The sequence below is a fragment of the Aspergillus multicolor genome (assembly GCF_047715735.1).
Source record: "Aspergillus multicolor strain CBS 133.54 unplaced genomic scaffold BDW74scaffold_15, whole genome shotgun sequence".
Lineage (NCBI taxonomy): Eukaryota > Fungi > Ascomycota > Eurotiomycetes > Eurotiales > Aspergillaceae > Aspergillus > Aspergillus multicolor.
Genome location: NW_027395966.1, coordinates 649,910 through 668,701, shown reverse-complemented (window position 1 = coordinate 668,701; position 18,792 = coordinate 649,910). Strand labels below are relative to the sequence as shown.

Sequence of the window (18,792 nt, the reverse complement as noted above, 5' to 3'; positions counted from 1 at the left end):
ACGGGTAGTAGAATCGATGCTGGTGTCTTTCAGCAGATCCTTGACCGCGGCTATGTGGTTTTCAAAACAACCAACATGTAGAGCGGACCAACCGCGTGAGTCTGTCCGCAACAGTCTAGGGCGAATTTGAAGAATAGGGCGAAGTGGTTCAAGATTTGTCGCGGAACATGCCTCATAGAACGGGGTCATCCCCCTCTTATTAGGCATATGGAGGTCCGCCTCTTCACTAATAAGCAGTTCGATAACTGCCTCATGCGCCTCAGAGCAAGCGATGTGTAGAGGCGTGTCCCCATGACTGTCATCGGCGTTGACGTCTGCTCCTCTGGCCAGAAGTAGTTTGGCAAGCTTGACATGCCCCCTTCGGCAACTAAGGTGCAAAGGCGTCGATTGATCGCCGTTTTTAGCGTCGATCTCCGCACCATGGTCTAAGAGCAGTTCCGCAATATCGGCGTGCCCAGATAGGCATGAAAAATGGAGGGCAGTATTACGTCCTTTATTGATTCTTGTTACAGCTGCCTTGTGCTCAAGAAGCAGCTTCACGATTCCCAAAGGTCCATTTAGCGCTGCCAAATGCAGCGGAGTAAACGAGGACAGGTTGCATGTGTTAACGCTTGCATTATGCTCCAAGAGAAGCCGAGCAACATCTTCATGACCCTGGTCGCAAGCCAGCAGAAGGGGCGTGTCTTTGTTGTTACTGTTCGAGTCCACATCGGCTCCGGCTTCCAGAAGCTTCAGAGCAATTGCTCTATGACCTCTGGCTGCTGCATACTGCAAAGGCGTGTTCCCACGATCGTTATACGTGTCGACGAGGGCATTATTCTCGAGCAGGACATTGACGGCCTCCGCCTGGCCAACGATACTCGCCCTGTGAAGCGCTGTATCACCCTCGCCGTTCCTGATATTTACATCAACCCCATGTGTCAAAGCTATGCGAATCAGGTGTGGTTGACCGGCATGTGCGGCCATGTGAAGAGGCGTCTGACCGAAACGATTCCGAACTGCAGCATTTCCATCTCCATACGAGAGAAGCTTGCGAAAGGCATCACCAGTCCCCATCACGGCAGCGGTATGGACAGGCGTACCTCCATTCTCATCACACAAGTGAATATTCGCGTTGTTTTTCATTAGAATCTCAATACAATCAGCCTTATTTCTTTCAGCGGCTGTATGCAAAGACGTCGTTCCATTGTAGGCCTGACAATTGGGATCCGCGCCCGCACTTAATAGTACCTGGACAATTTCCTTATTGCCGTCTCCGTTGATTGCAAACCCAAGCGCATTGGCTTTCTTATAATCTTCCAGGTGAACATCAGCACCATGGTCCAATAGGAGCTGGCAAACCTTGATATGGTTGGAAAACGCCGCTAAATGCAGTGCCGTTCTGTCCTGGTGCATCCGGACGTTGACCAAGGGCGCAGCACCCCGCTCAAGAAGGGTTCTGATATTCTCCCAACTGCCCACTTGCGCAGCGTGATGCAGAACTGTGGATCCGGCGGCTGTGCGGAGCGTGATATCTGGCTTTTTAGCGAGTATCATTCGAACCGCTTTGGGACTTCCAACCGCCGCGGCAAGGGTCAGCGGTGGGATATCTGTCGTTGAATATCCATCGTTCGCAGGCGTGTTGTAATCGAGGTTGACTGTGAGAGCGCCCGGAATTGCAAGTATTTCCCTGATAAGTTTGATTTTGTTGTCTTTGAGTGCTTCCGGAAATTGGGATTTGATGAACTGGACTTCCTTCTGAGTAGGCACCGCGCCAGAGGTTTCGGAGCTCATTCTGGCTGTGTTACAGTGCTCCTCTTATTTTCGCCAGCAGAATAGACAAGAACTCAATGGGAACTCGCACATAAGAGAGCCGATGCACTTGGGCTTGACTTTCATGCAAAGGAGGGGTGGGGAATGACGGGATGCAAGTGCAGGATATAAAAGCGAAGGACGAGGAAAGTGCCACCCAAGCCTGACGTTGAATAACAAAAGGTCTTTTCTTCCATGTAAGGTGGCTTGCATATTGCTTTTTTAGCCGCCCGGGCTCCCACCAACCAGCTCTATGCATCTATGGCGCCCAGTCTTGGCCAGTCTCGCCAAGTATCCCCCTTTCTTTCCGCGGCTGGCATGCTTGGTTTTGTGGATAGGCCCAATCCTGTCGCGTCTATGACCTCTAAGGAAAATTTGGCTCGCGGCCGTTAGCGTTTTCAGTGGTGTGAACAGGACCAAGAGCTAAAACTGCACGGGGTTTAGGACACGGTACGAAGTTCTGGCACTGTCCCTAATAATTCCATTGAAGCCTGATTCGCAGCCTCATATGTATGTTGTGTCGCGGTAGCCTTTCGCGCCGCTTGGCTGTCAACCTCACCCATCAGCCGAGCCTCGCCAACCTACGCGCAGGTGAGTCGAGGTAAAAAGGGTTTCTCTGGGGTAAGGCTGGGATGAGACCGCAATGCTAAGCTTCAGCAATAGCGGTTCGATCGCACAGAGCCTGGGTTGAGGTGAGGGTAGACATAAATAACTGACGAAGTGACAACGACATTCTGCATAGCTTTGAGAAGGCTGCCGAGGCTGCTGATGCGGGATAAAAAATAGGCTATGATATACAGCCTTGATTGTATAAGCGCATCGATTGCTATGCCGCGCCAACACAGGACTATCATTGACAGGCTGAGCTGCAGTGCAGCTTCATCGATGGATACTACTCACCATTCTGCTTAGAACATGTTCTCGAAGATTTGCGCGATAGGAAGTCGTTGGTACACCAGATTAGGTATCTCTATTCGTGAACCTATGCAGTTTAGCAGACCAAAAATAACGCTCGTGTTGGAAAGGGGTTCCTCGTAAAGTAACCCGTGCTTGAGGACTCCCGGTAAGGAAACATTCAGGGAATAGTTTGATGTGCCAAGACGCTCACTGCTAGGTGGAGCTGAGATATCTTAGAGCTCCCAATGAATATGGCCAGGTGCAGTCCCAGATATGGTCGTGGCCGCCGCGCGGTCACTCTCCTCCGAAAAGCCGCTGATTATTCTCTTGACTTGGTTTGCCACGGCTTCGAGTTGCGCGCCTATCATCTGAATTTAGTATCGTATACCGGTAATGGATATATAGTGAGAGTACATACCACCCTTCTGATCCGTATCATCTCCATACAAGCCGATCCAATCCCAACATCCAAGGGGATTAGAATGAACCCCCCCATCCCAGATTGTATGAAGCGAGTTATCGACGGCTGCTTGTGGGTAGAGGACGATGATGTTATTTGTATCTGTAAGGTAGCAAGTCAGTCCCGGTCGGAACAGAATGGCGAGGGCATCGGATGCTCTACTTACCAGCCCACTGATTGTACCCAGTATCCCTCACAAATTTCTCTCCGATGGAGTCGTAACTTCCGTAGCACCCGTGGAGAACGACGTGAAGCTTGCATACCGTCGAACCATCCTTGCAGTTGCCAGGGACATAGAGGAAGCCCCTTTCGCCCATACCACTGGCGCTCGCACCGGCGCCAAATTCCCCAATCTGGTCAAAATGAAGGACATCGCCCCTCAACATCCCAGTGTTCCTGGGTCTCATAAATTCGTTTCCGTAAAGCCAATCCAGAACTTCTCCAGCCCCATCATACCCACAGTTACTGATGTACGGCGGCCCTGAAACAACGCAGTCATTATTCCCGTCGCTATCGAAATCAGTTGGCATGGTATGCTCGGAGCCAGCTGTGACAATATGCGTCAGAAGCTTCTCGTCCAAAAAGTTCGATAGTTGATCCCTTAGTTTCGAAAGAACATTCGGTCCGGTGGTGCGATCCAATTCCCCGACTTGCATGTATACCCTGCGATTTTTCAAGTTGGCAATATCGTCGATTTGCTTCCCGCTCCACAGCTTGATATTGTCTGACGCTGTTTTGATGGAGGGGATATTGTTGAACATGCAGGTGCGGTTCTGGAGAGTATTAGATTGTGGCACACCGCAAGTCTGCTGAGGGACATCACGCACGGACTGATTTCTTGCGCAGTCAAAGGGGCCGCCGGCAAAGGCACCGAAACCAACTCTGAAGACGCTTGAATACGCGATTCCGAGCTGAGTGGCCATGAAGCCTCCGCTTGAGAAGCCGGAGATGGAAACTGAGGTTGGGTCGACGTTGTAGGCGGCTAGTGAAGCGGCTGACGTGAGGCCGGTGTTGAGGCTGACGAGGATAAACAAGAGCCAAAATATCCGGGTGACAAAGTTTGGAAACATTCTTGCAGCTGGAAAGCGGAGCCTTGGGAAGAGTCTCGACCATCAAATGCGGTTGAGTAGAGGAGATGAGAGAACTGGGAGCGTCGAGCTGGAATCTGGGTGCCGCACAGCCCCGCAAACCGTCCCCGCATTGTCCTCCCTGCCCCTTGCAGTTCGGCGGGAGGCAAGGTAACTAGGTAATTGAACATAATACGTTTGTCCGTTGGAACATTATGCACTGTGGCTGGGATCTTTTCAAATTAAGTTGAAGCCACTCTATTGAAGTGAAACATGAAACTCCGTAAAAAGAGCGAGATACATTTACATGACTGGCAGGAGATACCCATCGCAAAAGTAGCAAATGGCGACTCCCGCGTAGCTCAGTGCAAGTGGAGGACATAGACATAATGTATCTACCTAGACACGATAATCTGCTGCAACGAGAGGCTTGGGGCGTTTGGCGCCGGAATCAAGAAGCACCGCTAATCCCCTGGCAGTGTCAGCAGCGAAAGTTTGCGGTATGTCACCATCGCGAGCCCAGTCATTATACCATCTCCATGCGAGTATTGGACATAGATATCGACTATCGCACGACGTAAAGCAGCATTGGGCCTTGTGTAATTATAGATGTACTTGACAACGACATTTGATGGATATAGTCCTGGAATTTTCGCAACAAACGCGTCGATACAGGCATTTTGAAAGCCAGGGCACAGTATTTTGTTATCGAGGATATAGCCCTTGACTAGGTCGAGGTACTTGACGTTCTCGACGGATTGGCGGTGATGGTGGTGCCAGAGTAGAGCCAATGGACGTACATCGCGAACACATCCGGGTCGTCTCCTGGAAGCTCAATAGTCCGCTCGTTTGATTCTCTCCAAGGACCGCTTAGAGCCTTATCAAATAATTTCGAGGATAGCCGGAGTAGGTCCTCATGGATGATGGCCGAGCTCGGTTTTCCTTCGCTGGCGCTTCCTACCACAACGATCACAACACTGCCGTATACCCTTAAGATAATCAGAACACATTCTTAGAGTCTCGGCACAGAGAGCTCACGTCTCTTTTTCTCGCCTAGCTAGACAGAACTTCTTGGGATTGTACGGCTCAGAGGCCTGAGATGATTCGCGCGCGCGTTTGTCGGGAGAGTTGGCAGGGTGTTCTGCGGATGCCATCTGCATAACACATATCAGTTGAGCCATGATAACCGGAAGCGGGAAGGAAGAAATGTACCTTTAAGCCTTAATCAGAACGGTAGACTATCAGCCTCGCAGAGGAATCGAGATGACAACGGCTAGGAGCCTGTTCTTCCCGAGATGGCAGCAGCCCCTTAAGGATATCCGTCGCAAAAGCCTGCGGAATCTCCTCATCCCCCGCCCAGTTGGTAAGCCACTCCCTGCACCCATGCGCAATATATAATTCGGCCAGAAAGCGGCGCAGTGAATCACCAGGTATCGTGTGTTCGTAGATCCTATTCACAACGGCCTTACCAGGATAAAACTCAATACCGGACGATTTACCGTGTAGTTTCATGGAAATGGCATCGAGAGTGGCGTTTTGAAGGCCAGAACACAGTAACTTGTCGCCGAGGACATACGCATCAATCAGCTCAGCCCATTCCGTGCTAGACTTGTCTGGTTGGCTGTCGACGATCGGAAGATTGCCAAAATAAAGCCAGTGGGCATAGATGGCGAATGATGCAGACCTGTCATTTGGTAGGTGGACTGTTCGTTGAGTTGCTTCTACCCAAGGGCCTTCCAGCGCTTTTCTGAATAACGCCGACGAGCGACGGAGTAGGTCCTCGTGGATAAAGAATGATTTCTGCCTGCTCCCTACCACAACGTTGATAACACCCCCACTTATCATCTCTCGATTCTCTTTGGCAACGCAGAGTCTCTTGGGCAACGCAGAGTCTCTTGTTTTTCTCATCGCTCTTAGCAGAGCACGAAGGGAGTTCAAGTGCTCGTTTGATGCCCAAGGGGGTACGAGGAGTTTTCCCAGTAAACAGTCTAACTTCCGATGGCGTCAGACCGAAAGTTTGCCCAGGTATGACTCGAACTGCCGAGGGATCCCGTCTTTGTTTGCCGGTTGGGGTGGCTAAGTCAGTTGGCTGAGAGGGTATCTGTAAAGTAGAGCAGATGCTGTCAGTTAATGTTGCAGACTAATGAGGATGGGAAGGATTTTAGTACTTTCTCTGGACCTTCATAGCCAGCAGCACTGAGACGACAGTGTTGAGCGATCCCCATGAACGTTTCGAGTAACGGGGATAACCTGATACTGTTGCTGAGGGCCAGTAACAGATGAATTAATAAACAAACTATGGCCGATCACGTGGAGGATTAAAAGGCGTGGAGAAGAGAGCTGGAGAAGCTGACAGAGGGTTTTGGTGAAGGGAGCTAAAAGAAAGCACAGGTCTTGTGTTGTGTTCGAGCAAAGAAAGGTGAAATCAAAGATAATAAAGCCGCTCACCTCGAGCCAGATGACAACATCCCTTTTATGTTGAAGTCACACCATTCAATGGAACCCCATCAATAGCAGTAAATCGATTCTGTATTCTGAGAAGTCTTGATATCCGACGTCCACAATCTTCAGAGAAGAGTCTGTTGAGCTTCTACCTTATTATTTACTGGCGGCTCATGAAATTCCCGTCTTCCTGAATTCCTATGATACCTATCGTAGATCCTCGATAAGCGGATGGTGGGTGAGCGGAAACAATCTTTTTTGCTACTGTGCCGCAACAACGTGGGATAATAGTGCACGGGTAAAAGAACAATAGATCTGGCTAAACCCACGAAGAAGCAAAGAACAATTGCTGCGAAGACTGAGAGATAGAGCACGGGCTCACCGATTTCTGACCCAAATCGGATTCAGCGATTCCTCTGGCCGTCCTTGCTGTTCCAAGCGCGCAGCAATGGACGAGAAACGTTGGGCACGAAATCCAAATTTTAAAGTCATATGCTGTTGTCCCTGAAGACCCAAGGTCATCTTAGATATGGTAGTTGGATGTCAAGAAGCTCGAACGTAGAGAGATCACGGCCCAGCGACGCTCTAGCAATATCGAGGAGAAAGGCCTGCGGGATATCTCGATCATTTCTCCAAATCGCTGTGATACATATCAACAAGCACCCGTCGTAAATGACCAGGTGTCGTATGGCCATACGCGTACTTAACCACGATATCCAGTGGCCACAAAGAGTGCGCGTTGTATTTGTTCATCATCGTAAAAACTCGCATCCATAGCAGCATTATGAAACTGCGGGCATATGAGCTGCTGCTCTCCGAGAACGCACGCAGTGGCCAGTTTCAGGTACTCAGGAGTAGGGTCGGAATCAACCGCCGGCGTGTTCTTGGTAGGGAGTGTGCCGAAATAGAGCCAGTGCAAATCGCGAAAATATCAGGGTTGTGTCCCGGGAGGTGGATTGTGCTTTTCATCCCGGGGCTATTGTGGCTCAGGGCGTTATCGATGTATTGTGAAGCGGCGCGGATCAAATTCTCGTGAACGAAGAAGTATTCTGGTTCTTCATGCCCTCCTACCTCCACCCTGACAATGTTTCCGCGTATTTCCAATCGGTCTTCCTTCGCGACACGGATCCTCTTGTTCGTATTCTCACTCTCGTTCCCCGCTGACGCTGGGGATGTGGAGGAATCGCGTGGGCGCTGGGAGGCAGCTTCTGCATGCGGTAGTCGTTGTTCGACTCCTTTCGTCATCCAGGAAATAGGACAGGACCTGTCAGTTTCGTGCCCAGGAGTTGTAGCGGGGGAGAGAAGGAAGTACGTGTCTAAGGGACAGACAGAGGGAATCACCGAGATGTCAAGTTTGGCGACGCGTCGCGAGGTATCAGACCAAGTGAACAGAGATGGCTATAGGACTCTAATGTCAAGTGTGGTATCTGGTAGGCAATTTATAACCAAATGAACTTAGGAAGGTTTAGGCACGGTAGCAAGGAGTTGAGAGAAGGAAATAGTAGGAAAGGGTTGCTGCAGGTGAATTGTTCCTGAGCAGAGAGTGAGACTAAGACAGAGAAGGGTGCCACCCGCCATACGCAACGCCCCTAGCAGATACAATCATGATTTGCTTCGTGCTTAGGACTCTATTTTGTATGTAGAGTCCAGCTCCTGGTTATCCAGAACGCCGGATGCAAGGACCCTCTCATTGATCATGCACACATAGTAACGTTCGTGCCATACTTCACAATGTCTCTAGACTCTAGACTGGGACGGTACTGATCTATCGTGGTGGGAAATAGTATTGGCCGCACGGCGACGCGTCGCATAAACTTTTGAATTGTAGCTTAGAGAATAAGCAACCATCTTGCTAGCTTTGCGATGTAAACGAGAACGGCGGAGCAAGTTCAAAAACGATATGGCAGTCCAAGTCCTGCATCAGCTGCAAAAGAGATCTCTCAAGAGCGTCCTCGGTCTAAGAAAAGAAGATCCTGCATACCCTCGTCAAATGGTAGAGAAAACCGGCATCGAAGAGGAATACCCCTATAGCGCACAATGATATGCTTTGGAAGATTTTAGAGCTTTGGGTGATAGTTGTCGTCTGTCAAAGCCAATGATGGCAAGATCCACAGCAAAGGGTTGTGGAAGGTCTGTATCCCTTTCCTCTGTCAAGGAGCTTGATTCCATATGGTCCCACCAGATGTCCACCATCAGCTTGCGGATTGGAGCATTGTCGAGGGTGTTTTCGTAGATATACTTGATGACATCACGGCCGGGAAGTGAAGGCGTTTCGAGTCCGTCCTTTAACTTTTCATTGAGTTTTGCGCATATTCCGTCAATCGCGATATTGCGGAATCCAGGACTGAATAAGCTTTTACCAAGCACATGCCTTCGCGAGCTCCATGTACTCCACGTCCCCCGGCCCGTCCCGAGGGCGTATATTGTAGTCATTGGTGGCGATCTTGTCTTCATACACCCAGTGAATGAAAAGAGCAAAGGTCTCAAGGTCTTCCTTAGGTAAGTAGACTCTCCCCTTTGTGGTTCCCATATATGAGTCAGTCAAGAATGCTTTAAAGAAGTCGGAGTTCGCGCGTGCAAGACTCGCGTGTATGCAGAATTCTTCGGCTTCGCTTCCGATGTAAAATTTGACTACGGGGACCCCAAAACTGTAAACCCGTGAAGGCCGTATCAGCAAATGTCTCGTTGGTTTGATGGGGTGTTGTACCGACCAATAGCGCCATATTCTATTCTCTCGAACTTGTTCTTCGGATTCTGACGCCATTGCGGCAAAACTGGTAGTCTGGATGATGACGCGTTAAGGACAAAGAATGCTAAAGAATTGCGATACTTGCCTACAATACCGCGCAAGGGGCTTTGTATGAAGATGCTTGTAGCCTCAAGGTAAAGGCTTCAAGGCGAGAACCTCTTTGTCGCCTACTGTACAACGATAGACGTGAGGTCGAGAATGAGGGTAAAGCAGGCTAAGCAGTGGGAGATGTGAAGGAGAGGAATCATGGAAACATATGGGTCATAAGCTCTAGGCGAGGAAAGATTGAGGTGAGGGAAAGAATGAAGTGGAAGAAAGAGAAATATCGAAGGAAGATAGAATTGAAGAAAGCTTGGAAGTGGAGGAAGAATAATTATGAGGGAGGATGGAACTGAGGGAAGCATAGAAAAGGCCCTAACTCTTGAATAAGCCAGCAGGGACAACGCATAAACCATAGAGAAGATGCACCACCAGAGCCCATGTTCAATCCGCCGAAAATACACCCGCAGAATGATACTTCCCGGAAGATGAGTAAATCCAATCCTTATCGCGAACACGACCAGCCAAGTGGTGCATAGCAAGAGCCAAAGCAAAAGGCTGCGGAATATCAGTCTCATGCTCTAGGGACTGTATTCAAAAAAACATGTCCACAATGAGCCAGCGTAAAGGAGAGTCCTCCAGCGTATTATCATAGACATATTAGACAACATCCATCTCAAGGAGCAATTCATCAAAGACCTGTCTCTTCGCAGTGCACTTATTAACCATACCATCAATAGCCCGATCCTGAAAGGCTAGGCTCAACATCTTGTCTCTCAGAATGTAGGCTTTCGCAAGCTCCATATATTCCGAGTTATTATCGCCGCATAGTGCGTCGGCGTTGGTTGGCAGTTCGGCGGAATATATCCAGTGCACAAATATGGCGAATATCTGGGGATCGTCCTCTGGCAAGTGAGCAACGCGCATGCAGGCTTCCTCCCATTGACCCGTCAGGGCTTTATCGAAGAATTCTGGATTCTGACGGAGGACCGTTTCGTGGACGTAGAAGACTTTTGCTGGTGTTCCGACTAGAATCTTGACTGTGTCACCGCAGCATCTATGGAGCTTAGATGTCAATATGAGCAACACCGAGTCAAACATATCCCGTACACGTTTCTGTCTCTTCTATGCGTCCGGCGCCATTCGTTCAACATTGCGGGCATGCGCTAAAGTGGTGAGCGTCTCAAGAGTGAGAGCGAGGTGTCAAGTGCTTGGAGCAATCTATACATTGGAGCTTCTCTTAGTAAACAGACCAGAAGCTATGAGGGACTTAAATTGCTTACCAGGAGCTTTTGAGCTTTCAAGCAAGAGGCCTTCTCGTAAGGAGCTGAGAAATATGGAAACGCATCGCTCAAAGAGCCGTGGAGAAGAGATTTCACCAAGGACTGCCAAAAAGCCAAATGCGAAAAGAAAGAAAAGAGAGAGAGAAAGAGATGGAACAAAACCACGAAGAATGGGAAACTGAATGAGGAGGGTAGGCAAAGGAGGGTAGGCAAAGGAGGAGTGAGTGAGTGCTTTGTGTCGCTGACCAGGTCCGAGTGGAGCCACCTATCAACGCCACGGCCATCACCCTTTCTTTTCTTTTGGACCGCTTAAAGCACCAGCTGAAGATCATTAAGACTTATATGGCAAGCTGGGAGCTTCTATGATTAACCTCCTTGGGGTGTTCTCCACAAACGTGTTATGCTAAAAGTGCTAAGCTTAGGCAGGAGCGGGATCTTTTACTACAACAATGGATATTCAAGACGGAATCCACCGGCTATCGGCCAGGATCCAAGAATGGTATTCGATGATGGGAAGAGTCTTCACTGTATTTTGGAGCCCTCCTGCAATGATTTGGATATTGAGTTCGCAGCCAGAAGCGTCTCTACATAACTGCACTCTAAAAAGCAATCTAGGCGTTATACTTCCTACGGGCCTTCCAGCATGAGAACGAAAGACTAAGATCCTACTAGGCATCCAGTATTACTTGAGGTTACGACGCACCTCAATGCCGTATATCAGGTGTCTTCGAGCATAGATTGAAAATATATCAACCGTTTAGTAACCAACCATAGTTGGCCAGAGGTGATGAAGTAGCCAAAACTAGATGTACCTCGTCTTGCACGTGTTGCAGAGTAGAGCATTTCAAAGGGCACTTTTGTTCCAGAACCAGAACCAGAACCGCAGCGTGAAACTCGCAAAATCATTATAAACCCTCAGACCGGCGAATAATAGGACTTTGGGCCACTGACGTAAGGATCTGGGTAGCGGTCGAAATCACGAGCACTCAGACCAACGCCAGCAAGGTCGACGATAAAGTCATATGGGAGGGTTTTTCTCCCCAAGTCGCAGTTCTCTGGTGCGTAGTCAAGCCATATGTCCACCATTAATTCGCGAATCCTGTACCCTCCGGCCTTCTCATAGATATAACAAATCATAGGCCGGATTCGGGAGAGCCTGTCCTCGCGCAGACTGCAACCCTCGCCCGCCTTCACGCAAATTGCGTCGATTGCCGCGTTGCGAAATCCGGGGCTTTCGATATCCTCTCGAAGCACGTATGCCTTTGCGAGCTCGAGCTATTCGACGTCTTCAAAACCTTCTTTCTCGGCCTTGGTTGGAATGGTGCCCAGGTACACCCAGTGTACGTAGAGAGCGAAGATCTCAGGTTCCTCGTCAAGCAACTCAATTTTCCTGGTCTTGGATTCTTTTCCCAGCGACGTAACTCTTTATAAGAGAAAGCGGAGGTTTTGCGTGCTGGCGCTTCATGAATAGAAATATTTGGCGTTCGGGTCCGACAGATATGGTCACTGCATTGCTACATAAACTGTGAGAGAAAGCGCAAAGGTTAGCAAGGATCTCAACAGATCAGATCTAGCAGCACCTACTTAGTGCGATCCAATTTGGGAGCTCTGATTTCCTTCACTGAGGGGACTTTCCACTCCGCTGTGACTGAGGCCGTTCGACGCTTGGTGCGCGTTGGGCGACGACTTAGAGCTGGAGACCATCTCCAAACTTTTGAAAGTACTGTGAGTGGTGTCTGAAACATAAGTCAGAAGAATGACAATTATCTGAAACCAGATCCAGCGCTATCGCGCGAGTTACAAGTCTTAGATCTTCACAGTAGACGGTCGCTTCGCGGGGTTGCGGGACTTGCTGGATGATACTAGCAAGGATCGCGATATGGGAGATTTATTCAGACAAGAGAATGTTGAAGTTGGATGAAAGGTCGAGATGAGAGTAGGGGGGAAGTGAAACGCAGGGTTTTCGCTTCAAACTTCCTGTAGGTGCAGCTTTAGACAACGACAGTGCGCACTTATTCCATGAAAGCTTGTTATGAGCACTAGCACTGTCCAAAGACGCATTGGCGGTAGCTAACAGCTTCTACAGGTCTCCAACAAATGTAGGCGAGATATTCTTAGCTAACTATAGTCAGTGAACTGAAAATTGGAATAACCAACATGCCACCATAGCCTACCCTGTTCGCCAACGAGGTCAGAGTAAACGGTCCTTGTTCGCCGCTTGTTCTGCAGAGAAGAAAGCATCACTAAAATCCTATACCTAATGGCTTTAGTCGTCCATCATCCCACAAGCTCAATGACCGTGACTATTCGCCTTCTCAATCTGTAGAGTGATACCGCTCGGGCTTAATCCATTCACTATCCCGTTCCCGTTGGTCCAAGCAGTCCTCGACCAGTGCCAGAAGGAAGGCAGGTGGGATATCGGTCTCGCCTCTGAGCCAGTCTTTCATTCCATGCTCTAAATAAAGGTCCACCAGAAGTCTGCGTATTTTAGACCCATTCAGAGTATTGCTGTGGATGTATTGAATAACCTTGATTTTAGGGTAATATAAGCTTCCATTCATCTTGGGGGCCAAACTCTTTTCAACCATAATGTCGATTGCAACATTCTTGAACGCAGGGCTAACCAGCATGTCGCCCAACACATATGCCTTGGCAAGCTCCATGTACTCAACGTCTTCCTCGGCGCCCATATTGTCATGAGCAACGGGGATTGTCTTAAAGTAAAGCCAGTGGACAAAGAGAGCAAACACATCGGGATCCTGTTCCGGTAGCTCCACGATGCGCTCCTTGGCTTCCAGGGTCCGCTTAGGGCCTTGTCGAAGAACTCAGAGGCTTTTCGAGCGGGAGTCTCGTGGATAAGGAAGGTCTGAGCTTGTGTTTCCTTTCCGACAAGGACCGTAAGTGTGCCGCCCTGCAACCTTTGTATTCTGTATATTAGCAATTCAGCCAGACGGGCCAGGGTCAGAACCCACTTGGCGCGGTCACGCTTGGGAGCGCGGACTTTCTCGACGGCCATTTGGATGGCTATGAATGGCGAAGGCTTGGGTGAGACTAGCAAAGTCTTTGGGTATGTGGTGGAATCTAAAAGCAAGGCGCAGAATCGATTAGTATAGATTGCAGCAATGAACACAAGAAGTACTGACCATGGACTCTTGTGAGGCATCAGAAAAGAGCTTAGATCGAGGGGGAAAGTATGGTAGAGAGAGAAAGTGGTGGGAAGAGAAGAAGGGAAAATGAGGGACTTGTGTGCCTCAGCAAGGTTCTCATGTCATAGTCACCTAGACAACACAAAGGCCATTTTTCCTCTTCACCTCCATTGTTCCATCGCCTTACTCCAACCGCAGTCTCAATCTATCTGCTAGCCCAGGAGCCTTCCGCAACCGGGGCTCGTTGACCATGTCCTGTCGTCCTCACTCCCATCGATTTCCTCCAGGTGGACAGACCGTCGCACTCGCTCACCATCCCGCATCCCTTCGCCTCTAGCCACCCCATGCTTGCGGTATCAGCGCGGGCCAACGGCCAACCACCAACTGAAAAGGCGGCGACGCGATACCTCTTTTGTTTCTGTGCCCTGTCGACGGGGGCCAGCCGCGTATGATGACTCAAGCTCTTCCAGCCCCGGCTCAACACCAGGAGAGGAAGCAGAAGGGAGGTTAGAGGAGATCGATCTTTCGTCTGCACTAGGCACATTTGAAGGTATGACATTTACGGGATAGCACCGGCCCTATGACAACAGGCCCGGTATGTCCGCCAACGGTCATTGCGCGCCACAAACATACTATTAAGGCAGGAACAATCAATGAAATACAAATCAAGCATACTTGAAGGCTAATACATATAGATCTAGATGACGAATTCGCGCAAACATCATCGTCATCGCCATCGTATCCGTCACTCCTCCATCTTCCCAATACCGCTATCACCATCCCCATCCCCCTCCCCATCCAAACTCCCCCTCCTCTCCAAGATCCTAATCAACTCCCCCGCCGTCAAATGATCACTCACACTCTGCATCCGATGCACAAACCGACATCTTCCGTTTCGAAACACCCACTCGCCGCCATTCTGATCCCACTTCCCGCCACGCAAACCCTTCCACCCCCTCCCCGCCATCTGGCGCAGCGTCAACCCCAAGGACCTCCAGAAGCCCACATCCGTATACACCGGCGGGCGCATGATATTCGCGACTGTGCGCTCCATGTGCAGCTTCTCGTACAGCTTGCCGTCGGGGTCGCTGTACACGGGGAACTGCGCCGCGTCGGTCTCGGACACGTACGGGACGATTAAGCTGGGGTCGCCGCAGCCGATGATGATTAGTTGGATGGGACCGCCGGCGGAGGGGATTGTTTGCAGCACGCTGTCGGTTAGGTGGTGGGAGACGGAGCGGACGTAGTCTTGGTCGTAGACGCAGAAGAAGTGGCGGACTTGACGCAAAGCAATGCATTAGCTTGGCTTGCAGAGGGGGAATTGGATGGGTTGGGTAGGTGGGTAGCGCACTGAATACAATGATTGTCGTGATCTCGCCCTTCTCCAGAATTAGGTCGCCGAAGCGCACGGGGTCGCCGGACGCAGATTGCAGCTGGAGGTTGTATGCATCGCGGAGGTCGGCGGCGCTGGGCGGGATATCAGGGGATCTGAGGATGGAGGCGGACATATTGTCTATATAGAAGTCAGATAGGATATTGCGTGCATTTGCTGCTCGCTCGTCTGATGTTATATGTGCTTGGGTTTGAAATCATGTCTGGCTGGACTCGTGCGCCACGAGCTAGGGCTGGGTCTGGGTCGAAGTCTATACGGCTGTCCTACCATGGATATCGGATGTTGGGGTGATGTCACGGAGGAGGCAAACATCTTCTATGAGCCTAGGTGTATGCTTACGGCACAGGGCAAGCCTAGAATGAGCGGTTGTAGTCTTGAGCCATAGGTAGTGACTCCGTATCAAACGTTATCAACGGCGGCTGAAAAGATGAAGATCAAAGTAAGAAACGGTACAATGCCGCTGAGACTCTACTGAGCCTTCGAAGTAGCTCTCCCCAAACTCATACCCACCTCGACATCCACCGCAACAGCATGCTTACTGGGCTCAATGAGGTCCTCATCAAACTGAATCCGACCCTTCTGGAACGCAACAATGATACTCGAGCCGCCAAACTGGAAGAGCCCAAGCTCATCACCCTTTTTGATCTCCGCGCCAGGCTTCTGCCATTTCTCGTGGATCCTGCCCATCAGTTAATTCCATGCTTCCTCTAAAGTAGCAGGGGAGGGAAAGAATACTCAACAGTCCCAACCTGACTAGCCCCAATAGCAACAAAGAGGACCTCCCCAAACTCCTCAGAGTCAATAATAACATAATCCCTCGCATTGCGGGTCAAAATATCCACCCCGCTCCGAATCGCCAGCGGATCAACCTCATAGTAATCCCCCGGCATACTGCGAAACATCTTGATCCGCCCACTAACAGGAGAATGATACCGATGATAATCCTGCGGGGAAAGCCGGAAGCTCGCCACGGGGCCGTCTCCAAACTGCGGGCCCAGCTTGCGATCCATGACCAGGTTTGTGATGCTAAAGTCCTCGCCCTTGATCCAGATCTTCTTGCTCTCGGCGACGTGCTCATATACGACGACGCGGGAGTCCGCGACGCAGACGGCGGCAGACGGATCATCTTGTTCGTGAATCGGTCGCGTCCCGGCTTTATGGTGGCGGATGAAGAAGTCTTCGAATGTGGCGAAGGCGCCTGGGTCGGAGGGTTCGAACTGCGACATGTCGATGCGGAAGAAGTTGATGAAGGCGCGGATGCGGTTTGCGGAGGCGGGGGTTGCTTCTTTCTTGCCTGGGCCAGCCAGTTCAGCACTTGCGAAGTAGGTATGTTCAAGCTTGGGGTTGGGGATGAAGATGCAACGCACCCTCCTTCACAGCGCTGTTGTGCATATACAGCCTCATTGCGTGTGTTGTGTCGAGCCATGTTGTTAGCGGGTTGAAGAGGAGGAGCAGCTTGAGCTTTTTCCAGATAGGCTGTTGCTCGCGTTTGTACTTTCCCGTCTGGGGCTGTTAGGTTTGTAGGACTCTTCCTGAGGGGTATAGATATAGACGGACCTTTCGGTCGATGGTGAGCCAGCCGATCTCGCGGTTTTGGACCTGGCCGTTATCAGTTATGTTTCGCTCTATCTCGGAGAGGACGAACAAGTTTGGCCCAGCCTAACAGCCAGTCGACTGCTGCGTGAAGAATTCCTATCACTCCCATCTTTTTTTTGCTGGTACTGTGTACTGAAATTTGTTGAGTTGGAGGTTTGAAAGTGTTGCTCTGTCTAGAAAAGCGTAGTGTAGTGTAGGAATGACGTCACCATTACAAGTAGATGAAGCCATATAGATGAATCAAATATACCTATCACAACTAATGCAGGAAAAGAAATTAATCAGAGATGTAGAAGTCAATTCTTTCATCCTAGTCAAGCGTCAAGCCGTGTCTTAAAATAGTATAGTATTTACATAGAAAGAAGCAGAAGCCCATAACGCCGTTCATATAAACCCATTTACTCATTGCCCATCAAACTACGACGGCACAATCAGCCTCAGCACAAAGCAACCACAGAGCAGCGGCTAAGTTGAAGTGTTGAGTGGTTGACATACCTGTTAACAGCCCCCTTCGCCGTCTCCCAACCAGGGAGGGTCCCATGCCCGCCAGGCTTGCCATTCATAAAGCTCGCATCGTCATGCTGTCCCGAGCTAGGCAGGACGCCTCCAGCCTCGTCAACATCCTGCTGATATCGCTGCTCACCGACACCCTTCTGTTCCTTAAGCGAAGAAAGCTCGCCAGAGACGCTGGAGAGCTTGCCGGTGTTAGACTCGCCGGAGGAGCTGGAGAGGCGGTTGCTCTGGGCAGCCTTATTAGCACCATGAAATCAAGGGTATTGGTTGAGAGCGAAGGACATACGACTCCTTCAAGACCACCCTTTAGAAGACCAGAGTCGCCCCAGCCTGCACCGCCGCCGGAGTTGTTGGCCGGGGTTGGGTAAGCGCTTGCGCCGCCGCGGGTGGAGGTTGTGGGCTGGTTGTCGGAGGAGGTGGTGCCTTTTCCTTGGAGGGAGGACATTTTGAATTATTGCAGTGTTCGTGGTTGTTTGAAATGCTTGAATACTATGGCAATGTAGTAGTTGTCTGGTGATTGTAAAGCTGGGAGCAGAGAGAGCTATATAGCCTCTGCGCGATGAAGTCATGATAGTGTCAGGGCGATCGCCACCACTCCGCGTTAGACTCTGGGCCTGGGCTGCGGCCTCCACGCATTGTCAGTCGCGGATTTGCTGCCGGTTTCATGTCATTTTAGTGTAACTCCTTGCATCAGGGTTGCTGTTCCTAGAGACGTTGTTCAGAATCAGGATGCGCCTGCTGGGTCTTATGCTGTACAACAAGCAACGGCTGCGTAAGCATCAGGCGCCGTTTAATTGTACCACGGATATCCTGCTGTACAACTGATGACAATCACGGGCACCGTCCTGACTGAGGGGTGTTTGTCGATCTTGATCGATCAGAGTCTGTGCCGTCATGAGGGCGCAACCTGTCATCCTCAACTTGCATAATGCATGGGCTTGTACTGGTTGCGGCACAACGTAAGCCATTTTATATAGAATCTTAAATATTTGACAAGCTACCGTGTTGGCTGTCCAAAAGATCTTGAGGGAGTTCAATGAATCAATTCCTAATTTGAAGTTTATAAGCTGGAAGTTTTGCGAGGAGACGCTTGTTGTTGGGGCTACTCTGGCATATCTACTCCAAGCATTCATCACCACAACATCAGATATAGAAGAGTCTCATAGGAGAGTCTCCATTCCAGTAATCGTATAAGCAGGTCCTTACTCCATGGGCCTACACACTGGCACCCATAAGCATCCTGATCTCTTACGGAAAAACTAGATCTCTCCAACATGTTCAAGCTCGAGCCCTCTGTCTTGAATATCTGCTAGGCATCGAGCCAAGTCAACCTGGGAACTTTAGAACCTCAAGTCGGCGACCATTCTCAAAGGACAAAGCCCCCATTGATCTACAGGCAAGGACGGGTCCAAGCTC

At 50.1% G+C, this 18,792-nt stretch overlaps 8 protein-coding genes across 8 annotated transcripts; all 8 read right to left on the bottom strand.

Moving 5' to 3' along the window:
* Positions 1 to 2,890: 2,890 nt before the first annotated feature.
* BDW74DRAFT_185702 (putative polyhydroxybutyrate depolymerase) lies at positions 2,891 to 4,239 on the bottom strand. The gene is made up of 4 exons (XM_073731086.1): positions 3,976 to 4,239; positions 3,315 to 3,921; positions 3,107 to 3,250; positions 2,891 to 3,049 (listed from the first exon to the last, which is right to left on the bottom strand). The coding sequence occupies exons 1-4, from the start codon at positions 4,216 to 4,218 to the stop codon at positions 2,922 to 2,924; spliced, it is 1,122 nt and encodes a 373-aa protein (XP_073583209.1). The 5' UTR covers positions 4,219 to 4,239; the 3' UTR covers positions 2,891 to 2,921.
* Positions 4,240 to 4,942: 703 nt separating this feature from the next.
* On the bottom strand, positions 4,943 to 6,123 carry BDW74DRAFT_179056 (BTB/POZ domain-containing protein; the record flags this gene model as incomplete). The annotated part of the gene is made up of 3 exons (XM_073729349.1): positions 4,943 to 5,204; positions 5,254 to 5,369; positions 5,455 to 6,123. 3 exons carry the CDS (start codon positions 6,121 to 6,123, stop codon positions 4,943 to 4,945), a joined length of 1,047 nt encoding a protein of 348 aa, XP_073583208.1.
* A 2,559-nt stretch (positions 6,124 to 8,682) lies between these two features.
* On the bottom strand, positions 8,683 to 9,090 carry BDW74DRAFT_179055 (uncharacterized protein; the record flags this gene model as incomplete). The annotated part of the gene is made up of 1 exon (XM_073729348.1): positions 8,683 to 9,090. One exon carries the CDS (start codon positions 9,088 to 9,090, stop codon positions 8,683 to 8,685), a length of 408 nt encoding a protein of 135 aa, XP_073583207.1.
* Positions 9,091 to 10,105: 1,015 nt separating this feature from the next.
* Positions 10,106 to 10,599, bottom strand: BDW74DRAFT_179054 (BTB/POZ domain-containing protein; the record flags this gene model as incomplete). The annotated part of the gene is made up of 2 exons (XM_073729347.1): positions 10,106 to 10,502; positions 10,556 to 10,599. 2 exons carry the CDS (start codon positions 10,597 to 10,599, stop codon positions 10,106 to 10,108), a joined length of 441 nt encoding a protein of 146 aa, XP_073583206.1.
* Positions 10,600 to 13,043: 2,444 nt separating this feature from the next.
* On the bottom strand, positions 13,044 to 13,744 carry BDW74DRAFT_179053 (BTB/POZ domain-containing protein; the record flags this gene model as incomplete). Its single annotated transcript, XM_073729346.1, has 2 exons — positions 13,044 to 13,540; positions 13,681 to 13,744. The coding sequence occupies 2 exons, from the start codon at positions 13,742 to 13,744 to the stop codon at positions 13,044 to 13,046; spliced, it is 561 nt and encodes a 186-aa protein (XP_073583205.1).
* Positions 13,745 to 14,619: 875 nt separating this feature from the next.
* On the bottom strand, positions 14,620 to 15,382 carry BDW74DRAFT_168479 (peroxiredoxin-like family protein; the record flags this gene model as incomplete). The annotated part of the gene is made up of 2 exons (XM_073726835.1): positions 14,620 to 15,152; positions 15,253 to 15,382. The coding sequence occupies 2 exons, from the start codon at positions 15,380 to 15,382 to the stop codon at positions 14,620 to 14,622; spliced, it is 663 nt and encodes a 220-aa protein (XP_073583204.1).
* A 250-nt stretch (positions 15,383 to 15,632) lies between these two features.
* BDW74DRAFT_31246 (putative phosphatidylserine decarboxylase) lies at positions 15,633 to 16,993 on the bottom strand. Its single transcript, XM_073732493.1, has 5 exons — positions 16,913 to 16,993; positions 16,825 to 16,866; positions 16,635 to 16,770; positions 16,003 to 16,561; positions 15,633 to 15,946 (listed from the first exon to the last, which is right to left on the bottom strand). The coding sequence occupies exons 1-5, from the start codon at positions 16,970 to 16,972 to the stop codon at positions 15,736 to 15,738; spliced, it is 1,008 nt and encodes a 335-aa protein (XP_073583203.1). The 5' UTR covers positions 16,973 to 16,993; the 3' UTR covers positions 15,633 to 15,735.
* A 171-nt stretch (positions 16,994 to 17,164) lies between these two features.
* BDW74DRAFT_31242 (uncharacterized protein) lies at positions 17,165 to 17,879 on the bottom strand. Its single transcript, XM_073732492.1, has 3 exons — positions 17,663 to 17,879; positions 17,359 to 17,603; positions 17,165 to 17,280 (listed from the first exon to the last, which is right to left on the bottom strand). The coding sequence occupies exons 1-3, from the start codon at positions 17,819 to 17,821 to the stop codon at positions 17,262 to 17,264; spliced, it is 423 nt and encodes a 140-aa protein (XP_073583202.1). The 5' UTR covers positions 17,822 to 17,879; the 3' UTR covers positions 17,165 to 17,261.
* Between the last annotated feature and the right edge of the window lie 913 nt (positions 17,880 to 18,792).